The sequence below is a fragment of the Lepisma saccharinum genome, chromosome 6 (assembly GCF_977018435.1).
Source record: "Lepisma saccharinum chromosome 6, izLepSacc3.1, whole genome shotgun sequence".
Lineage (NCBI taxonomy): Eukaryota > Metazoa > Arthropoda > Insecta > Zygentoma > Lepismatidae > Lepisma > Lepisma saccharinum.
The window spans coordinates 61,301,477-61,320,833 of record NC_139234.1 but is presented as its reverse complement, the minus strand read 5'-3'; the positions used below and the strand labels follow the sequence as shown (position 1 = coordinate 61,320,833).

General features: G+C 39.4%; 1 protein-coding gene across 2 annotated transcripts in view; it reads right to left on the bottom strand.

The window, feature by feature from the left end:
- Sesn (Sestrin) overlaps positions 1 to 19,357 on the bottom strand; it is a 760,958-nt gene that overhangs the window by 4,390 nt on the left and 737,211 nt on the right. For both annotated transcript variants that reach the window (XM_083124009.1, XM_083124010.1), the window contains exons 5-11: positions 10,838 to 11,008; positions 9,196 to 9,378; positions 8,198 to 8,408; positions 7,542 to 7,662; positions 6,245 to 6,407; positions 5,453 to 5,643; positions 4,865 to 5,009 (exon numbers count right to left, since the gene is read on the bottom strand). In XM_083124009.1, coding sequence (XP_082980135.1) covers positions 4,865 to 5,009; positions 5,453 to 5,643; positions 6,245 to 6,407; positions 7,542 to 7,662; positions 8,198 to 8,408; positions 9,196 to 9,378; positions 10,838 to 11,008 — 1,185 coding nt within the window. The remainder of the gene's footprint in view (positions 1 to 4,864; positions 5,010 to 5,452; positions 5,644 to 6,244; positions 6,408 to 7,541; positions 7,663 to 8,197; positions 8,409 to 9,195; positions 9,379 to 10,837; positions 11,009 to 19,357) is intronic.

The window sequence follows — 19,357 nt, the reverse complement described above, 5'->3', positions numbered from 1 at the left end:
TGGAGGTTATGAGTAAGGGGCATAAATTTGCCAATAAAGGGGAAAACTTTGAGAAAGGAGAAAATTGTAGGAAAGTTGGATGAAAATGAGGATCGAAATAAGGTCAGGCAAATGATGCATGATATTTTGGATGAGCAAATGTACCTTAACATTAGGAGTGATCATCAAACCCAGAAAGAGGGTAAAAAATGGGGAAAGGAAGAGAAATTGATGAAAAATTTACAGAAGGCACAAAAATGGGTCAAGAGGAACAATGTATTTTTGATCAGGTCTGACCAAGAGAATAAAATGGTCATCATGGCGAGGGAGGAATACTGGGATAAGCTGGAGGATAGTTTTAGAAATGATGGTTGTTGGAGAATGGAGTAGAAATATTGGTGGCATGGGAATACATTAGATGGTTTTTATTCATAACTGGTTTCAATTACTTTTACGTTAATGAAAAGATCTTTAAACAGAAAGAGGGATTGACTATGGGCAACTTGATCTCAGGCCTCATGGCTAATATCTTCATGCATAACATCGAAAAAGCTGCCTTAGACAAAGTTGGGGGAATGTTAAAGTTCTATGATAGGTATGTCGATAATATCCTCATAATTGGGAAAGAACTGACCTAGACCTTGTTTTCACCAAATTGGGAAAACAGGAGGAAAGGATTAAATTCTACAAGGGAAGATCTAGTCGACAAGAGGATTAATTTTTTGGATTTAAGCATAACAGAAACTGATTTCGGAATAAAGACGGGTGTATTTCATAAGCCACTGTCGGGTGATTTATATACCAACAGGAGATCTGAACATTCATGTAGAGTCAAATCTCACGTATATATCAATTTCCTCATTAGAGCCGAAAGATTGTGTAACGATAAAAATGAGGAGAAAGAAATAGCATGTATAAAGGTAGTGGGCTTGAAGAATGGGTATTCGATCTTGGAGATGGATAGAATTGGTAGGAAATCTGAGAGAGTTGTTCGTAATGAACTAACAATGCCAAAGGGAAATTGAAAAAGAAGCACAGGACAATGGAATTTGCTTTGTCGGTATTCCCTATCGTAAAGGAATTTCGGAAAAAATTAAGGGTAAGGTGTTAAATGCGTGGCGAAAGCCCCCCCCCCCTTAATATTGAAAAGCACTTTACGGGATATAAGAAGAGGGGGGGGGGCAAAGACCTTGAAGGACAAAAAGGGGTTTACAGAATTGTGTGCGAATGCGGGATAGAATATGTTGGACAAACTGGAAGGAGCATGCGAATCCGATGGGGGGAACATGATAAAGATATTAGGGAAGGGGTTCCTAAAACTGGTCTCGCACAAACATAGAATCTTAAATAAAAAGAGAAGTTATTAGGAAAAGTAATAATAAATTGGACAGGAATGTATATGAAGCTGCCCATATATGCACCGGAAATGATAATAAACTCAATAGAGATGACTGCAATTTGGAAGAGGGGTGGATCCATTTCCTGAAAAAATGGGATAAAGCCGATAAGGATTATACAGAGTTGGGTTTTCATGTCACCGCCGAAGTTTCTAGAGCTGCAGGGGAAGAATGTGAATTTTCATTGGATTGGTGACATAAGAGTTGAGGGGAATCAGTCCCATGTAGGAGAGGTAATCTTTAGCTCTGCGTATGAAGACCGTTACCCACATGCTTTGCCTCAATGCTTGATAGGGGTTCTTAGCTGCTGCAGGGGACCCTGTTTTTAACCTTTTAGTTTTTAATATGGACTTTTTAAGAACACAGGAAGTTTTACTTTGTTTAATCTGGAAACTTTTATAAGTGTTTTTTTTATCCTTGCCTTCAACCTATATTCCTATATAACACTTTTTACGTGACACCATGTTTGGTGTCTAGACATTTGTATGGACCTAAAGAAGGAGGAAGTATTGACCTCCGAAACATCATTTGGATATAATTATACTCACTCACGTAAGTTTTGAATTTCTGATACTATCTAACGTATTTATATCTTTATATTTGATAGTGAGTAATACGCACTTCCTCATTATGTTCATAGTACTTAGAAATAAAAAAAATTCTGACATTAATAACCAATGCTGGCAGACACTATGTTGAGTCCAGGTATAGGAAATGTGCAGAATTGATCTTCAAGAACTTTAACGGAACCTTGGGCGATGCTACGGTGGCTATTTTTGAATTTTCCTCACCTTTCGAAAAATCACCAAGATATTCCAAAATATGAAAAATTACATTTGCTTAGAATTTCTTCTAGAGCATTCACGTCAATCTTTAGGTGTATTATTACTTTCACTGTTGTGTACATATTCTTAATAGTTTTGCGACTATGGAAGCCAATTACACTATTGATATCTAGCAAAAGCACACCACATGAGGATTGACGTGAATGCTCTAGAAGAAATTCTAAGCAAATGTAATTTTTCAGATTTTGGAATATCTTGGTAGTTTTTTGACAGCAGGAAAAAATTCAAAAACAGCCACTCCGGCATCTGCCAAAGGTCCAGCCGACCCTTAGGTTCCTTAATGAAAAAATATGACACAAAGTAGGAATATGACAAAGTAGGAATTTGGAACATCAGAATCTAAAATTAAATATTTTACTTTCAAAATTTAGATTGAGCAGAACATTTTGATACAGTCTATATTCTCTTAAACCTTTCGGGAAAACAGCACAATAATTATGGTTTTGAAGTTTCTTCTTGCAATGATTTCAAATCTCAACTTTGTTGTCAAATATGTGAAAACATTTCTACAGAATTGCTACAGGCCATTGCTGAATATCAGAAAATGTTAATCTTGGCACCACAATCTTTCTAAAATCTTTTCGGTGATTGCATCAGTATCTCCTCAGAATGAGAAAGCATAGGAAAAAAGTAGCCATATTACTTAGCCACTGACTGCCATTTATTTCCAAATTGTCTATGAAAGCAATGGACAGATCACCTTCTTAAGGTCAGTATGTACTTGAAAACTGAAATACATATTCAGGTGAATTACTACAAGGAACATATAATGTATATAACATACTGGTAATGTGCGAATTACTCACAATTAAATACAAACTTTAGGCTAAAAGATTAAAAATCGGCAACTTACGTGTGTGAGTATGAGATTTTTCGTACTACGTTTCGGAGGTTGCACTACCTCCTTCTTCAGGTTGAACGATGTTATTCAGACACCTGACATGGTGCCTCGTCGTGAAAGTGAAGGTTAAGGATTTAGGTTAAAAAGTTGCTTGAAGGACACTTTCTAAAAAAATATAAATTACATATCTAAAACCGCGCAATACTATAAAAACAAAAGAACATCCAAGGCTGAAGTGGGCGAACTGCTGACCAATGCTCAGGGTAGGCGAATGCACGGTGTCAGCCCGTACCTGGGGAAAGAGAACTTCCCCTCCTCAATCCTTCCAAACTGGGGCTCGGGAGTCACCAATCCAAGGAGAAGTCGACCTCCACCTCGGCGGCTTTCCTGACCTCAGGAGTAACATGGAAGCCCATCTCGTCCCTAAACACTGCGGCTTTATCCCATTTTTTAAAGAAATTAACCCAGCCGTCTTCTAAATTCCCATCGTCCCTATTAAGTTTATTCCAATTTTTCGCGCATATATAGGCAGCTTCATATACGTTTCTGTCCAATTTATTGTTAACCTCCCTAATCACTTCCCTTTTAGCAATCTTATGTCGGTTAACCAATATGTGTTCAGATAATCCAGTTTTGGGTATGCCCTCCTTTACGTCTTTATCATGCTCTCCCCACCTAACTTGCATACTTCTCCCGGTTTGTCCCACATATTCCTTTCCGCATTCACACACTATCCTGTATACTCCCTTCCGCTCTTCAGGGTTATTGCGCTTATCCCCCCTCCCTTTCTTATAGGATGTAAAGTGCTTTTCAATACTTCGGGGCGCTCTTACCCCACATTTTATTCCGTAACCCCTCACGGACTTTTCAATTTTCTCTGAGACCCCCTTAAAATATGGGATCCCGACAAAATATGTGTTTTTTTCCCCGTTTCCTATCTCAGTTATTTTATCCACTTTGTCATTTTGCGATGTTTCTTGCCTAACAATCCTTTTGGCTTTCCTAGCTACTTTTTCCAGGTCGCGGATAGTGTACCCATTCTTTACCCCCACCTTCCATATCCATTCCCCTTCCTTCCCTTTCTCTTTCTCGTCATTGCACAGTCTTTCGGCGCGAATGAAAAAGTTAAGAAAAACATTTAATTTAGTCCTATTCGAATGTTGGGATCTCTTATGGAGGTACATCTCTCCAGCTAACGGTTTATGGAAGACCCCGGTTACGATCCGTTGTCCGGTTTTAGTAAGGCACAAGTCAAGAAAGTGGATCTTTCCGTTGGCCATATCTTCCCTAGTAAACCCAATCCTGGGGTCCTGCTTCCCCAATTGGTCGAAAATGCTGTCAAGTTTGGTTTCATTCCCTATGATGAGGATGTCATCTACATATCTCCCATAATATTTTACCACCCCCCTCCCCCCTGCATGCTCCATAGCGGCTTTTTCGACGTAGTGCATGAAGATGTTGGCCACATGACCAGAAATGGGATTGCCCATGGCCAACCCTTCTTTTTGTCGGAAGATTTTATCGTTAACGTAGAAGTAATTGTACCCCGTAATGAGAAAAAACCATCGGACGTACTCCCAGGCGACCAAGATTTCAACGTTTTGGTCGATCAACCATCTATACAAACAATCCCCAGCTTTGTCCCGGGGGACACATCGTTCAACCTGAAGAAGGAGGTAGTGCAACCTCCGAAACGTAGTACGAAAAATCTCATACTCACACACGTAAGTTGCCGATTTTTAATCTTTTAGCCTAAAGTTTGTATAATGTATATGTATCCTAGTAATATCAAAACAACTCACCTTCTCACTGTGCTTGAATTCTCTCATTACGATATCGTAATCCTTCTTTGTCACTCGTTCCGGATAGCAACAAGCAGACTTGATGAAAGCTTTCAAAGATCTCTCCAGCAATTGGTTAACCTCTCCGTAGTCATAGTCGTCATGCCTGAAAGGAGAACAAACGGAAAACCATGTACTCTTCTGAATATCTAACCCTCAGAAAGAAAAAGGATGAACGGGGGATAAGAATAAAGCCAGAATCAGTTTTTTGAAATCATAAGTACGAACAGATACGCACACATGAATACTTAATGCTTTTCCGAAATGTCAAAAACAGTCCATTTCACCAAGGGAACAGAATGAGAATTAAAAACAAATGGCACAAAGAATAATTTAAGCATGTACAAATTAAAAAATAACCAGCATGATTACTATGAACTTGAAAATAATAATTTTTCACAGGCATGTTGTACAAATTATAATGTTGCCACACAGAACAAATCTGAATTTCTCTCAATGATAATGATCTTCAAATTAGCTGCCTAAAACCTGGAAGGAAAATATACATTAACAACATCACTCATGCATGACTGTTCTATAGGTCCTTACCTTATACCAAACATACACTGGATGTAATTCCAAATGGCACGTCGGAATCTAGAGGTATCTACATCTTTCCGCCCTCCCATGGTGTAATATGTAAGATTATACGCAGTCTTAAATTTCTCATCCAACAAATTTCCTACGTCATTATACAATCTATTGACTAGTGAGTATCCGTGATCATCCCATGAGTAGTCCTACGAGGAAGAAAAAAATTACCTATTAGTCGCAGGAGTATTTTCTTGTGGCTGAAGTGGATAAGTTCCAGCCTACAAGAGAATTCCATAGCAATAAAAGACACACCTTAGTCTTGTTGAAGATTCCCTCTTTCAAGCATGAAGTGTTGCAAACAGTCAGCAAAATACACTGACACTGTCCAAATTGAAGGAATCCACTATCCATAACAGGCAAACTTCAAATAAAACACAGAAAATTCACAATAAAAAGTAGCGTTTGCAAGAAAACTTCAGAGAACTGTCAACACCACCAATGTGAAAAATAAAAATGAGTCAAAAGTCTACAAACTACTTACTTCCATAAACATAACAAAAATGCACAAACATTACTAAACTTTCTCAAGTACGATGATTATCCCTATTTAATGCTACAAATCAGTACAACATGGATCATTACTTTGTAACAGTGTGAAAGGAAAAGAAAAATAGTGAAGCAGACCAATGTTGCAAAAGCCCTGCACCAAGAGAGCTACATAGCAAGGAACCTTCTTCAAGAAACAAGATGTTTCTTTTATTTGGGAAAATTCACAAGAAAAATCAGAGTGAGCGAGAAGGAACGTACCTGCACTCGGAAGGTAGGAATGTCAGTGACTTCACCACGCCTTGCGAAGTCCTGATACAGGAAGGTTGGGTCTTCCACAAAATGGCCAATGTCAGCTTTCAGCTGTGTTAATGGCTCTAAACCTGCTGACAGTTCTGCACTTTGGCTCTCCACATGCTCAAACCTGAAAAACAATGTTGACTGTTGAAGTTTCATATGTAAATAATGACAATGCTACTATGCAAATTTCAGTTTGCGAAATAAAATCTGCTGTAATTACAGATTACAAAAATGTGTGGAAAATATGGATAATCTGGTTAAATAGTCACTGTACTGTGGCTCCAATACAATTTTCATGTTACGTTCAGGTAAAAATTTATTCTCTGTACATCATGGACTGTTGACATTGTTGATTCAGTTACATTTAATTTTTTTTTATAGTTTAAAAATATTGTTTAATTCAGTTGAATTTTGGAAAGTATGCAACAAGAATGTATTCTCTATCATTTTATTATATTACCATATTTCTTCAAATCCAAGGTGCACCTCGTATTTCTGGTTTTGGATATTGAAAATTTAGTTACACCTTGGATCTGAGCATACTGTATGTATGCATAAATATACCACAGCATTAGGGAATACAGAATGGAGTATTTGAGAATTTCAATAATCAAGTGTTTCCTTCCTTGGATGTTTTTCCAAAATACCTGTACTGACAAAAATCACCCGTTAATGAAATTTGCTTCCCATTTGTTGTGTTATAACAATTAACATTTCTCAACAAGAAGTCAGTCTATTTTTAGCAGTGAACTAAGAATGGGATTTATTCCTCTGCTCCTTGCAGTAAAGAGGTGGTGAGCGAGTTAGCTTTTGTAAAGTGCACATTAAACTGACATTAAAAATGGAGAAACAGAAGCATCAATTATTTGATGGGAGCATTGAAACAGTTATTTTTGTGCACCTTGCATTTGATGACTGACATGTTTGATTCAAAGAAATACAGTATTATTGACTCAACATTAAATATTTGTGAAAACTTAATAGTCTCTAGTTTGACCATGTTATCCAAAAATTATCTGCATCTGTCGTGGTTAATATATGTTCTCTCAATTAAGATAACATGTTATCCAAAAATCATCTGCAAACAAAATGGAACATGAAGTTTTGCATGCAATACAAATATGTTATTTACAATTTAGTAAACAACATAGTTTCAATTGTGATGATTCATATGAACTAGAGTAGCACTCAAAGGAATTTGCAATATTACACAGCATTAAGGAGGAAACTACTTAATGGAGCATACAACAAAACATACCTCTTCATCTTCTCTTCTTGTGAAAACTCTTCAGATTTCTCTGACAAGCTCTTCATCCTCTGCATCAGGGTGTCCACTCCAACTTCCTGCTCTGCAGAACTTGAAAGGGGTGTCCATAAAACTGAAACAAATAGGAATTATTAGGAAATCTCACGAATTGCACACAAAATTTACACAGTTTCACAAAATAGTTCAATAAGCATTTGTCTTGAGAGGGCTTTTTTAAAAATTTTGTATGTGTATTGGAAAACACCTTCTTCTGATTACAAATAAAAGCCACAAGAGTATTGAAATACAAATTAGGACAAAGTTCATATGCTTAGGAATTGTAGTCTTCTTGGCAAACTGGTTCAAACAAGTGTCTTCTAAGGTTACCTGCCAGTTAATAATGATTGCATTATTACACATAAAGATTCATTTCCTTTACATTGAAAGCTTCATATTATTATTAAATTATGTACAAAACATGGTTTCATGATGGAACTTTTTCAATCAAATAGACCCATGATATTGTGAAATTTCTATGTAACGTCTAATAGAAAATATATCAGATTACTGAAATGAATTAAGTAGTCTTTTTTAACCATTGCGAGGCCTGTATCACATATATTCTATATATTTATGTATATTTTTAAAAGAAATTACAGCAGGCTTACCTTCCCTATCCAACCGTGTTGGTGACTTTGGTGACGTACTCAAAACAGGATCACAGTTTGGTTCTCCATACATGTGTCCATTTTCATCATCCAATTCCTCATTCACTCCACAGCCAAATACGAAACTGGACAAGGAATGGAAATGAGCGAGAATGACAATCGCATGGACTACTTCAGCCAATGACCAGCTATCTTTCCCTTTGGTGAGTTTCTGTCAAGGAAAGGAAATATGCAAATGTGAAAATGCACGGTAAAACTTCGCATATGGCGATAAAAACACAATAAAAATTTCATATACACACTGAAAAAGCTTCATTTAAAAAAAAAAAAAATAGATCTATTTTTTCTTTTAATATCACCACAAATTTAATCAAAATTCACTTCTCAGATGTAAACACATGTTGGCAAAAGTTTACTGGACTGGCTATTCTTTAGAAGGGAATTGCAAATTATGTTATTACACAAGGAGAAATTTAATAACTAATAGAATTATTGCATTTTTTTCATAAAAAAATACAGTCCTTGTTAAAACAAAATTATTGCGATCGCAACCTTTTAACTCCAGATTTTGTCATTTTCAAAAAAAGTTACAATAGGTTCAAAATAATTTTCACACAAAACAACAAGGTTGTAAGACAACATTACGAAATCTGCCTTTCCTCATTTACATTTTCGGCATGAGGAAATATTTCAACATATTCCCTAATAAAACATACTCTATGCACCATTCTCAATATTCAATAGACAAAATGTAAATGTCTAAGCATGAAGAAGTATTATCTAAAGCATACAAATGAAAACTATCCCATTCTCAAAAGTAGTATCTAAAATTCTACACAAATGTATCACTGTCCTACTCATAATTTACTCCCAACATTTTAGACACGCTATGAAATTAAAGGAAGAAAAACCTTAACATGCTTACAGTAACAAAACTGTTCCAAGTAAGGTATGGGTAACACCAAATACGATCAACATAATGAAAAAATGTAACATACCTCTATGTGAGATTTGTTCAGAAGCCACGGTCGGTGGGCAAGAATTTTGTTTATTTCGTATAAATCCCTTAGCTTCTGTGGAATTTGAGATAACCCCTTCAACCAGGTCTGGTTCCCACCTTGAAGAAGGAATTCTTGTTTCTGCAGATTAATCAAGTAACTGCACTGATGCCTCCCTGCAGCCTACAATAGAAAGCAAGTATCTTGTTAATCAAGGCAGCTTCATGAATTCCTGAATATACTTTACTAAAGGTGCAAAGTTCTGGGGGGAGGGGATTTCCCTGATTAATAATTTTGTCCAGATAATCTCTCCCAACTCCAAAAAAATGTTCAGGGGGAGAGTTTTTATCATAACAACAAAGATAAACAACTAGTTTTAGCTTGAAATATACTTTCTCCAGGGATAATAGAGGCATTCCACGAACAGTGGGCTTACTCCATGTTAATGTTAATAACAAAATGAATTAATATGGAAATTATTATTGTTTTTAAGTGCATTAAGGTGTAGATGTTTGTGAATGCATATAATTTGCACATTTCACCAATAACAAGTTATCATCATTTGCAGCCTATATGCTTCGTAGACAAATGAAGTCAAAATTTGTTACATTTTTAAAGCGTCACACACATAACACACTTTTGTTAATACTTTTCACGCATTCAGCCCACACCATCATACTCAAGTTTTTTTCACTTGTTAGCAGACACCACAAAAAACTTCATAATTCAATGAAATCAGTTCTTTATGAATATTTTAATTCAACCTCATGTCTAGAACCTTCAATTACGTGTGCAAAATGTCACACATGCAAAGCTGGAATGCCTCAATATCAAAACCAGCACAAAAGAACAAAGAATAATATCTGTGTCTCTGCACGTGGGGATCCATGTTCAATGAAGTGTTGCACTCACTCACACTCTCTCTCTCCCTCTATTTTTTTTTTTATAAGAGTATAGGCGTATGGTAGTAATTAATTTTACTTCCTTAGGAGGATTAATCATCTTGGATAATAAGTTGTAAAATACTGAGAAATTAATCTTCAGGGCCACTTTTTCGCCTATAGACAGCAGCTGCTGATAAGGGATGAGCCCCTCTCCCGAAATAAAATTCTGGCTAATTGCCTGTGTACAATAAAAGATAATATAAGTATGAAAACTTATTGGTTAAATCAATAGAAAGCAAAAACTAAAATAAATATATAACAAAACCATTTCTAATTTATGGACATTTTAACCAGCTGGTAAAGAAGTTAGTTTGCCAAGTTTACAAAATGTGAGATGTGAAAAATCCAACCATATTGTTAAGAGATGGAAAGTGATTTACAAAAATCAATTATACGGTGAAAGTGTAAATACTATATTCAAAGAATCACACGATATCATCCAGTTAATATTTCGTATCTAGTGTGCAACAGAGCACATGTCCAGATCAAACATTTTATTCAATGAAAATCACTGTGCCAAAAATTTAAAGTAAAACAACTTTAAAATATTACCAAATTTTGTACACAACTCTGTAACAGGCACCTAGCTAAGTTTGTTATCACATTCCTTAAGAGTTTTGTCAGACTTCTCAGCATATTTTTAACAATATACATTTACATATACTGCCGGAGGCTAGTATGAAATAACAAAAACTCACCATTATGGCTATGAAATGCCTATAGTCATACGGCAAAGGGCCATCTCCTCTCAAGATGAAGTTCTGGGTTCTAAGGAACGTATCCAAGTAGGTTGGATGGTACCCCATCACCTGAGTAACGTGGTCTAACCTATTGTTTTGCAGGAACGCATCGATGAAGAGCATATGATTCTGAAAAGAAAAAAGAAAGAACTCTGGTAAATTGAAGTCAGTTTTATTGATTACACTATACACATGACAAATTTATATTTGTATCTACCAAATATATTTGGAAAAATCGCATTGGAGTACAACAGAGTAATCCAAGACATGCATTTTCTTTATTTTTTACTTAAGTTTGGCAAATTTCTGCCTTTGCTCCGCTTATGCCCATCAGGTGTACAAATTGTGAAGAACAAACTCAATGGTTTTCTCTTTTAACATTTCGAAATTAGGAAACGCTGAAATAAGACGGAAGCAAGAACAACCTAACCGCTCACACTATTATTACCCAGGCAAAATATTCCAGAATGTATTGAGTGAGATACCATCAAGGCCAAACCCTCACATATCCCCCCCCTCTCTAATTCCCATTAAAACAAGGGCCATATACATGGACAGACGCAGGATTTTTTTTTTTCTGGGAGGGGGCAAAATAGGAATATGTTTCCCCATAACAGTGTTGCCCTCTCAAAAACCCTCCTTCAGTTTAAAGTTATGTTTCTGCTGTGACAATTACTTTTGTCACCAGTCTTTTTGTAGTTTATGTGAGTGTATTTTAGAATTTCGTAAATACTCTTAACAACTTTCTGTAGCCAGTTGTGCTTTTTGGGCTTTTCTTGGATTTTCGGTTCTAGACGGCGAGGGTAGGAAAACAATAGCGACTTGTGGAATTTTTGACACTAAGGGTGACTTTTACTTGTCCAGCAATGGAAAGAACGTCCTAGTTGCTGACCGAGGGGGAGTTCTGTCGCAACACGTGTGAGGACTGCTCTGTTTTTTTTCTTCACCCCCAAACCTCCCAAGTGGACAACGAGCCTGGAAGAAAGACCGCCGTCCAGCATTTTTTCTAAGCTAACGAACTGCGAGGCGGTTGATTTTTGAAGTTTCAAGATTTCCTTAAATACCCCTGGACTCCAGAGGACCGACACAGTTTAGCGCCATATTCAGACCGAGCACCATCTCCGCGTCACTTTGCGCGAGATACGGAACTTTGCTTTGTTTTAACTTTTCGACCGCGTCGTGTTAATTGTCGTGAGTGTGTGATCGCAGTGACAGTGCCAGGAATTGAGGCCGTGTTGAATACGTGTCTCACGTGCTCCAGATGTGTTTTTCCCTTTTTGTAAGGAGGGACATTGAATAAATATGGGCGGCTGAGAAAGCTACGAGAAGGACGGGACCTTCGGGTTTCCGATTACTGCTGCCATGAAGCCAAGAGAAGAAGCCACGACGCCTGCTTAAGTATACGACGCCTTAAGTCAAGAGAACAGCACCACGACGCTTGCATAACGGCGTCTGAGATGAAAGCCACGCCGCAGCGACAACTCGCATTGCCAACCCAGGTGGGAGACGACAGTACAACAGTGAGACGAATGCTACACCGAGAAAAGGAGAAGAGATAGAGAAAAGAGAGAGAGATGAGACGACGTCCGCCCTTAGACGACCCGACGCCCTGCGTATCCCCGAACGGCCATTGAAGCCACGATCGGATGCAACGCCCCGAGCAGACAGATGGAAGCGAGGTGCTTTTTCCGCCCATCTTCGTCGCCGCGATGGAAAATAGGAAGAAAAATGAATGTTACGTCTAAGTCGAAGAGACAGTTTTTGCCCGCCAGGAGGACAGACTGTCATAGCCACGAGTATCGTCGGGAAGCCGCAACGAGGACAGTTGACATCAACGAGGACCACGCCGCCATTGAGTCGGTATAGTATCCTCCAGTTATTTCTTTATGTGTGAGAGTGAACATTTGTCCACCTACGTCGCTACTGGTTCGTCATAACACAAAGCGAGATGAAATCGAACAATGTTGCCTGCAATTACTAATTATTTTGGCCAGTTAAATCAAAAGTACTATAAATCTTCAAAAATTAAGAACCTATTTCGCTCACCCTTCGAAATTCTATAAATGTAAAAGACCTACTATTTGTTATTGTTTTCCTATTCTCGCGCCGAGTATTTATATGAGTAATTATATGTTTGTGTTTTTATCTTTTCGACCGTGCTCTTTGATAGATATAGGTATCAGAAAAACTAGGTACTCAATAGTATAGCTGAGTTAATCATTTTGAATATATCCTAGTTTATATTACAGTCGTTTGTATTATCAGCACTCGTGTACTTGTAATCAACTTAATTTCCTCTTGTCATTCATTTAGTGTATGCTTATTTGCATTGTAGTGCCTCAACAATGTGTAATGTCAATTATTATTTACTTTTGTAACTATGACGCCTAGCTAATCGCGTCTCATTCGTGACAGAGTGCTGGCCGCGCTTATTTACATTGAAAGCAAGCCTAAGGGGCTAATAGAAATCTCAAATTCGAAGGTACACGGAAAATAAACCAAAGAGGCGGTTAGATATTTTATCATGTAATGGTATATTGTGTTCACCCCTGCAGCGTGTGTGTGTGAGTGCATGATAGAATGAGAGTGAGGGGATATGTAATGGTTACATTATCATTGTTGTGTTTATTTTTGCCGAATACACGTATATATTCGTTATCCTACAGGTGTCTTTGATTCATTTATATGTATGTATAGATGTATATCCTCGTATGGTCGATATTTTTGGTTTTAGTCCTGAGTTTGAAGCTGCATAGCTTGTCTCCATTGACCAGAAGATTTATAGTTTTCTATTATTACAACAGTTGTTATTATTATTATTGCTATAAATGAATAACAGCACCACTTTATGCACGACGTGGCTTACCGCCGGAGGTGTAAATAACCGACCCGGTGACATGAACCTGGAATTAAACCGTTAGTTGGTAGTAGGAATCGTGTTTCCTTAACCGGAGACGCGAACCAAGGACCGACGACCGTCCAATCGGGCGGCCGCGGAACCCTGAACCTACGGACTAGCGGTAGAGTTGTTTGGCACCTCGAACTGGGGTCTTCAATCTTCAGGACGAATGGTCGAACCCGTTACAATTTGGCATCCCGAACAGGCACCGGTCTTCTTTTTCGCCTTCATCGGGTGTGTCAGGGTAGTAGTTTTACAAGTGCATAATATTTTTTTGAGTAAGCGTTGAAATGTTTTATACATATTTTGCTATGTTTATTGATATCCATATTTAGTATTCGGTGTTTATGTTATCTCGGCGCGAATTTGATTAACGTAAAGGGCAATTATGTAGGCAAACATCGGCAAGGGCGATATTTCAAGGAAGTATGTTATACAGATTTAGTGGCAATTTTTTGTGTGTGCGCGTCGTTTTTATTTTCATTAGGCTTCTACAAGGTAGCAGGAAAGGACCCGTCGTGCCCTCCTCTCTGCATTTTTGATAGGTATTTGTTTGTATTGTTTTTCTGTAGTGCGTTATATATTTTTGAAGTGCAGATTTATTTTCTGACGACCTCAGGTCATAGTGAGTGTTTTAAATATCTAATGAAATTGAGAAGTGAAAAAATTATTTCTGGAAAGATGAGCGTAGCACGGAATTGTGTAGTTTGCGGGATTGAAATCCCATTAGGTGAAATGGACCTGTCGAACGAAGCGCAGCCGCGCTGTAGTACTTGTGCTATTTCGTCAGGAACTCCAGGACACGGGGGCTTAGTGGTAAATACTGAATCCACGCCACCTATTGAAGACCTGAATCAGCTGACCCCTTCCCCCCCGGAAGAAGTCGCTCCGGTGGAAAAAACAGATGATGCATTGAATAATGGCGCCGGCACCAACGACAGGATGTTCGAGATGATAAGACAGCTGATCCGAGCGGAGCATGCGGAGACACAAAAGCGGATAGAACAGCTTGAGACCCGATTCCAGGAAGTGGTGCGTGTTTCGGCGGAACAAATGACTGAACGTTTTTCCACGCGTTTACAAGTTACTGAGCAGAAACTCACCGCGGAAATCGCTCGCTTGGATTCCCGTGTTGATGACCAGGACCAGCAGTTGGCAACACTGTCGCGACGGACAGACCACACGGAAGAGAAACTGGCACTTATGAGAAAATCCTCGGCCCAGCTTGAGGCGAGCTGTCACCAAAACTCTGAAGGTCTGAGAGAGCGGGTGACGAAAACAATAGGCGAGGTTGAGGACCATTCGCAAAGGATACAGGCCTTGGAAAAAAGAATGGACAGTTTGCACCTTTCTCACCCTCAGCGACGAGAAACGCCCGCGGCTACGAGGACAAACCCAGGTACTTCGGCCACCAGCAATAATGAGGAGCCTGTCAATGAGCCAGCAATAAATGAGAGTTTCCCCGGTTTACCCACTCGACCAGCGACCACCAGCTGCGAAGGTCATTATTCGCCACCCACAATTGCGAGGCGAGCTATTTTCCCTCTTGAATATAAAGCCCATTTCAAAAGATTCAACGGGGCTGATCGGGTTTTACCGTCTGCATTTTTGGAAGGATTTGAAACTACCTCAGAGGAGCTGTCCTTAGGGAATGATGAAAAGATCCTTGTACTGCGGGGATTAATGGAAGATCGGGCGAAAAATTGGTTTCAAACGAATGAAAGGCATTTCACATCTTATGAAGCTTTCCGGGAGATGTTCCTGAGACACTTTCAGCGGCCGATCCAAGTAGAACGCATGTTAATGTTACTGCGCAATGAACGTTACAGCCGAAACGCGGGAGTTACGTACGCGCAATATTTCTGGAAAAAATATAATGAATTCAAGGCACTGCAGCCTCAAATGACGGCTCCAGAAATAATCGCGGCGCTGATATATCATTTTCCGCAAGATGTCCGGCGTCACCTTAATGGCAGTTGTGTCTTCGACCCCGATTCGATGTCGCTGACGCTGGAGAACCTGTACCAGTGCTCAGAAGAAGAAGAACGCGACAGGGCAGAGCGCTGGAATAAGCGTCCCAGAGGAGAAGATGATCGTCACGGCCGGAACCGACCCCAGCGAGTTCAGATGGTTCAGCGAGGACAGCACCACGATCCGCGCGCCAATGATCAGAACTTTCATCCCTTACCACCTCCGCCACAGAGAGAACAGCGGCAGTACCAGAGAGGCAGACGTGGAGGAGGAAATATGCGTCGACCGCCGCACGGCACAGTGCAGGGCAACCGCGACGATAAGTTTCAACTAGGTCAGATACGTGATGGGTATTACCGACCCCACGGTCGATCAAGGAGCCCGCAGTCGGACCGAGGAACTGAGGATGGAAAACAGGTGCAAACAAGAGGTGACTCTCCAACACCTGGCGTCTCCGGACTTCAGCGTTCGGGAGACCGCTCTTAGAGATTTCAGGTTTATGTTAATGGACTAGTTATATTTTTATATTTTTCTCTTGTGTCATTATTGATTTTTTATATGAGTATATTCCAATGAATTATCTTTTTACGTCCTTTAAGGATTGTTTTATTGTGTATTTACTCATAAAAGCATTTTTCAAGTATAGATTCGATTCATATACAGGGTGTTTTCAAAAAAGTGTTCATATACAGGATGTTTTAAAAAAATATGTAACCTTAAAAAATCTCCCCAGCCGAGAGCGATTTTTAAAGCCTACAATTTTTTTTGAAGTTAGGGGGGGCGAGATGTGACAATTACTTTTGTCACCAGTCTTTTTGTAGTTTATGTGAGTGTATTTTAGAATTTCGTAAATACTCTTAACAACTTTCTGTAGCCAGTTGTGCTTTTTGGGCTTTTCTTGGATTTTCGGTTCTAGACGGCGAGGGTAGGAAAACAATAGCGACTTGTGGAATTTTTGACACTAAGGGTGACTTTTACTTGTCCAGCAATGGAAAGAACGTCCTAGTTGCTGACCGAGGGGGAGTTCTGTCGCAACACGTGTGAGGACTGCTCTGTTTTTTTTCTTCACCCCCAAACCTCCCAAGTGGACAACGAGCCTGGAAGAAAGACCGCCGTCCAGCATTTTTTCTAAGCTAACGAACTGCGAGGCGGTTGATTTTTGAAGTTTCAAGATTTCCTTAAATACCCCTGGACTCCAGAGGACCGACACAGTTTAGCGCCATATTCAGACCGAGCACCATCTCCGCGTCACTTTGCGCGAGATACGGAACTTTGCTTTGTTTTAACTTTTCGACCGCGTCGTGTTAATTGTCGTGAGTGTGTGATCGCAGTGACAGTGCCAGGAATTGAGGCCGTGTTGAATACGTGTCTCACGTGCTCCAGATGTGTTTTTCCCTTTTTGTAAGGAGGGACATTGAATAAATATGGGCGGCTGAGAAAGCTACGAGAAGGACGGGACCTTCGGGTTTCCGATTACTGCTGCCATGAAGCCAAGAGAAGAAGCCACGACGCCTGCTTAAGTATACGACGCCTTAAGTCAAGAGAACAGCACCACGACGCTTGCATAACGGCGTCTGAGATGAAAGCCACGCCGCAGCGACAACTCGCATTGCCAACCCAGGTGGGAGACGACAGTACAACAGTGAGACGAATGCTACACCGAGAAAAGGAGAAGAGATAGAGAAAAGAGAGAGAGATGAGACGACGTCCGCCCTTAGACGACCCGACGCCCTGCGTATCCCCGAACGGCCATTGAAGCCACGATCGGATGCAACGCCCCGAGCAGACAGATGGAAGCGAGGTGCTTTTTCCGCCCATCTTCGTCGCCGCGATGGAAAATAGGAAGAAAAATGAATGTTACGTCTAAGTCGAAGAGACAGTTTTTGCCCGCCAGGAGGACAGACTGTCATAGCCACGAGTATCGTCGGGAAGCCGCAACGAGGACAGTTGACATCAACGAGGACCACGCCGCCATTGAGTCGGTATAGTATCCTCCAGTTATTTCTTTATGTGTGAGAGTGAACATTTGTCCACCTACGTCGCTACTGGTTCGTCATAACACAAAGCGAGATGAAATCGAACAATGTTGCCTGCAATTACTAATTATTTTGGCCAGTTAAATCAAAAGTACTATAAATCTTCAAAAATTAAGAACCTATTTCGCTCACCCTTCGAAATTCTATAAATGTAAAAGACCTACTATTTGTTATTGTTTTCCTATTCTCGCGCCGAGTATTTATATGAGTAATTATATGTTTGTGTTTTTATCTTTTCGACCGTGCTCTTTGATAGATATAGGTATCAGAAAAACTAGGTACTCAATAGTATAGCTGAGTTAATCATTTTGAATATATCCTAGTTTATATTACAGTCGTTTGTATTATCAGCACTCGTGTACTTGTAATCAACTTAATTTCCTCTTGTCATTCATTTAGTGTATGCTTATTTGCATTGTAGTGCCTCAACAATGTGTAATGTCAATTATTATTTACTTTTGTAACTATGACGCCTAGCTAATCGCGTCTCATTCGTGACAGAGTGCTGGCCGCGCTTATTTACATTGAAAGCAAGCCTAAGGGGCTAATAGAAATCTCAAATTCGAAGGTACACGGAAAATAAACCAAAGAGGCGGTTAGATATTTTATCATGTAATGGTATATTGTGTTCACCCCTGCAGCGTGTGTGTGTGAGTGCATGATAGAATGAGAGTGAGGGGATATGTAATGGTTACATTATCATTGTTGTGTTTATTTTTGCCGAATACACGTATATATTCGTTATCCTACAGGTGTCTTTGATTCATTTATATGTATGTATAGATGTATATCCTCGTATGGTCGATATTTTTGGTTTTAGTCCTGAGTTTGAAGCTGCATAGCTTGTCTCCATTGACCAGAAGATTTATAGTTTTCTATTATTACAACAGTTGTTATTATTATTATTGCTATAAATGAATAACAGCACCACTTTATGCACGACGTGGCTTACCGCCGGAGGTGTAAATAACCGACCCGGTGACATGAACCTGGAATTAAACCGTTAGTTGGTAGTAGGAATCGTGTTTCCTTAACCGGAGACGCGAACCAAGGACCGACGACCGTCCAATCGGGCGGCCGCGGAACCCTGAACCTACGGACTAGCGGTAGAGTTGTTTGGCACCTCGAACTGGGGTCTTCGGTCTCCAGGACGAATGGTCAAACCCGCTACACTGCAACATCATTCCAATAATTACATAAAATACAGTGACAAATGAAATTATATGTGTATGTATATTTTTTGGTGACATTCATTTTCCCCCCTTTCCGCCATCCATGGCCATATGCGTCACAGAACAATACCAACACACTGGTAACCTAAACACAAAAATGATTAAATTAGTTTGTTTAAAGTTAACTTTGTCGAATAAAATAACCAGGCCCTGATTCCCAGTGTACACAACTCCCCCAAATTTCCTCAACGCCCCCTTAAAATTTCAGAGGCCCAATTTCTGGTCATATTGGCTCTAAATATACCCTACACCCCCAAGTGAAAAATTCTGGATAAACGCCTGAGTGTAGAGTTGGGTAAGTAGTTTTTGCCTCATAAGTAATCGAATCGGGAAACCTTAA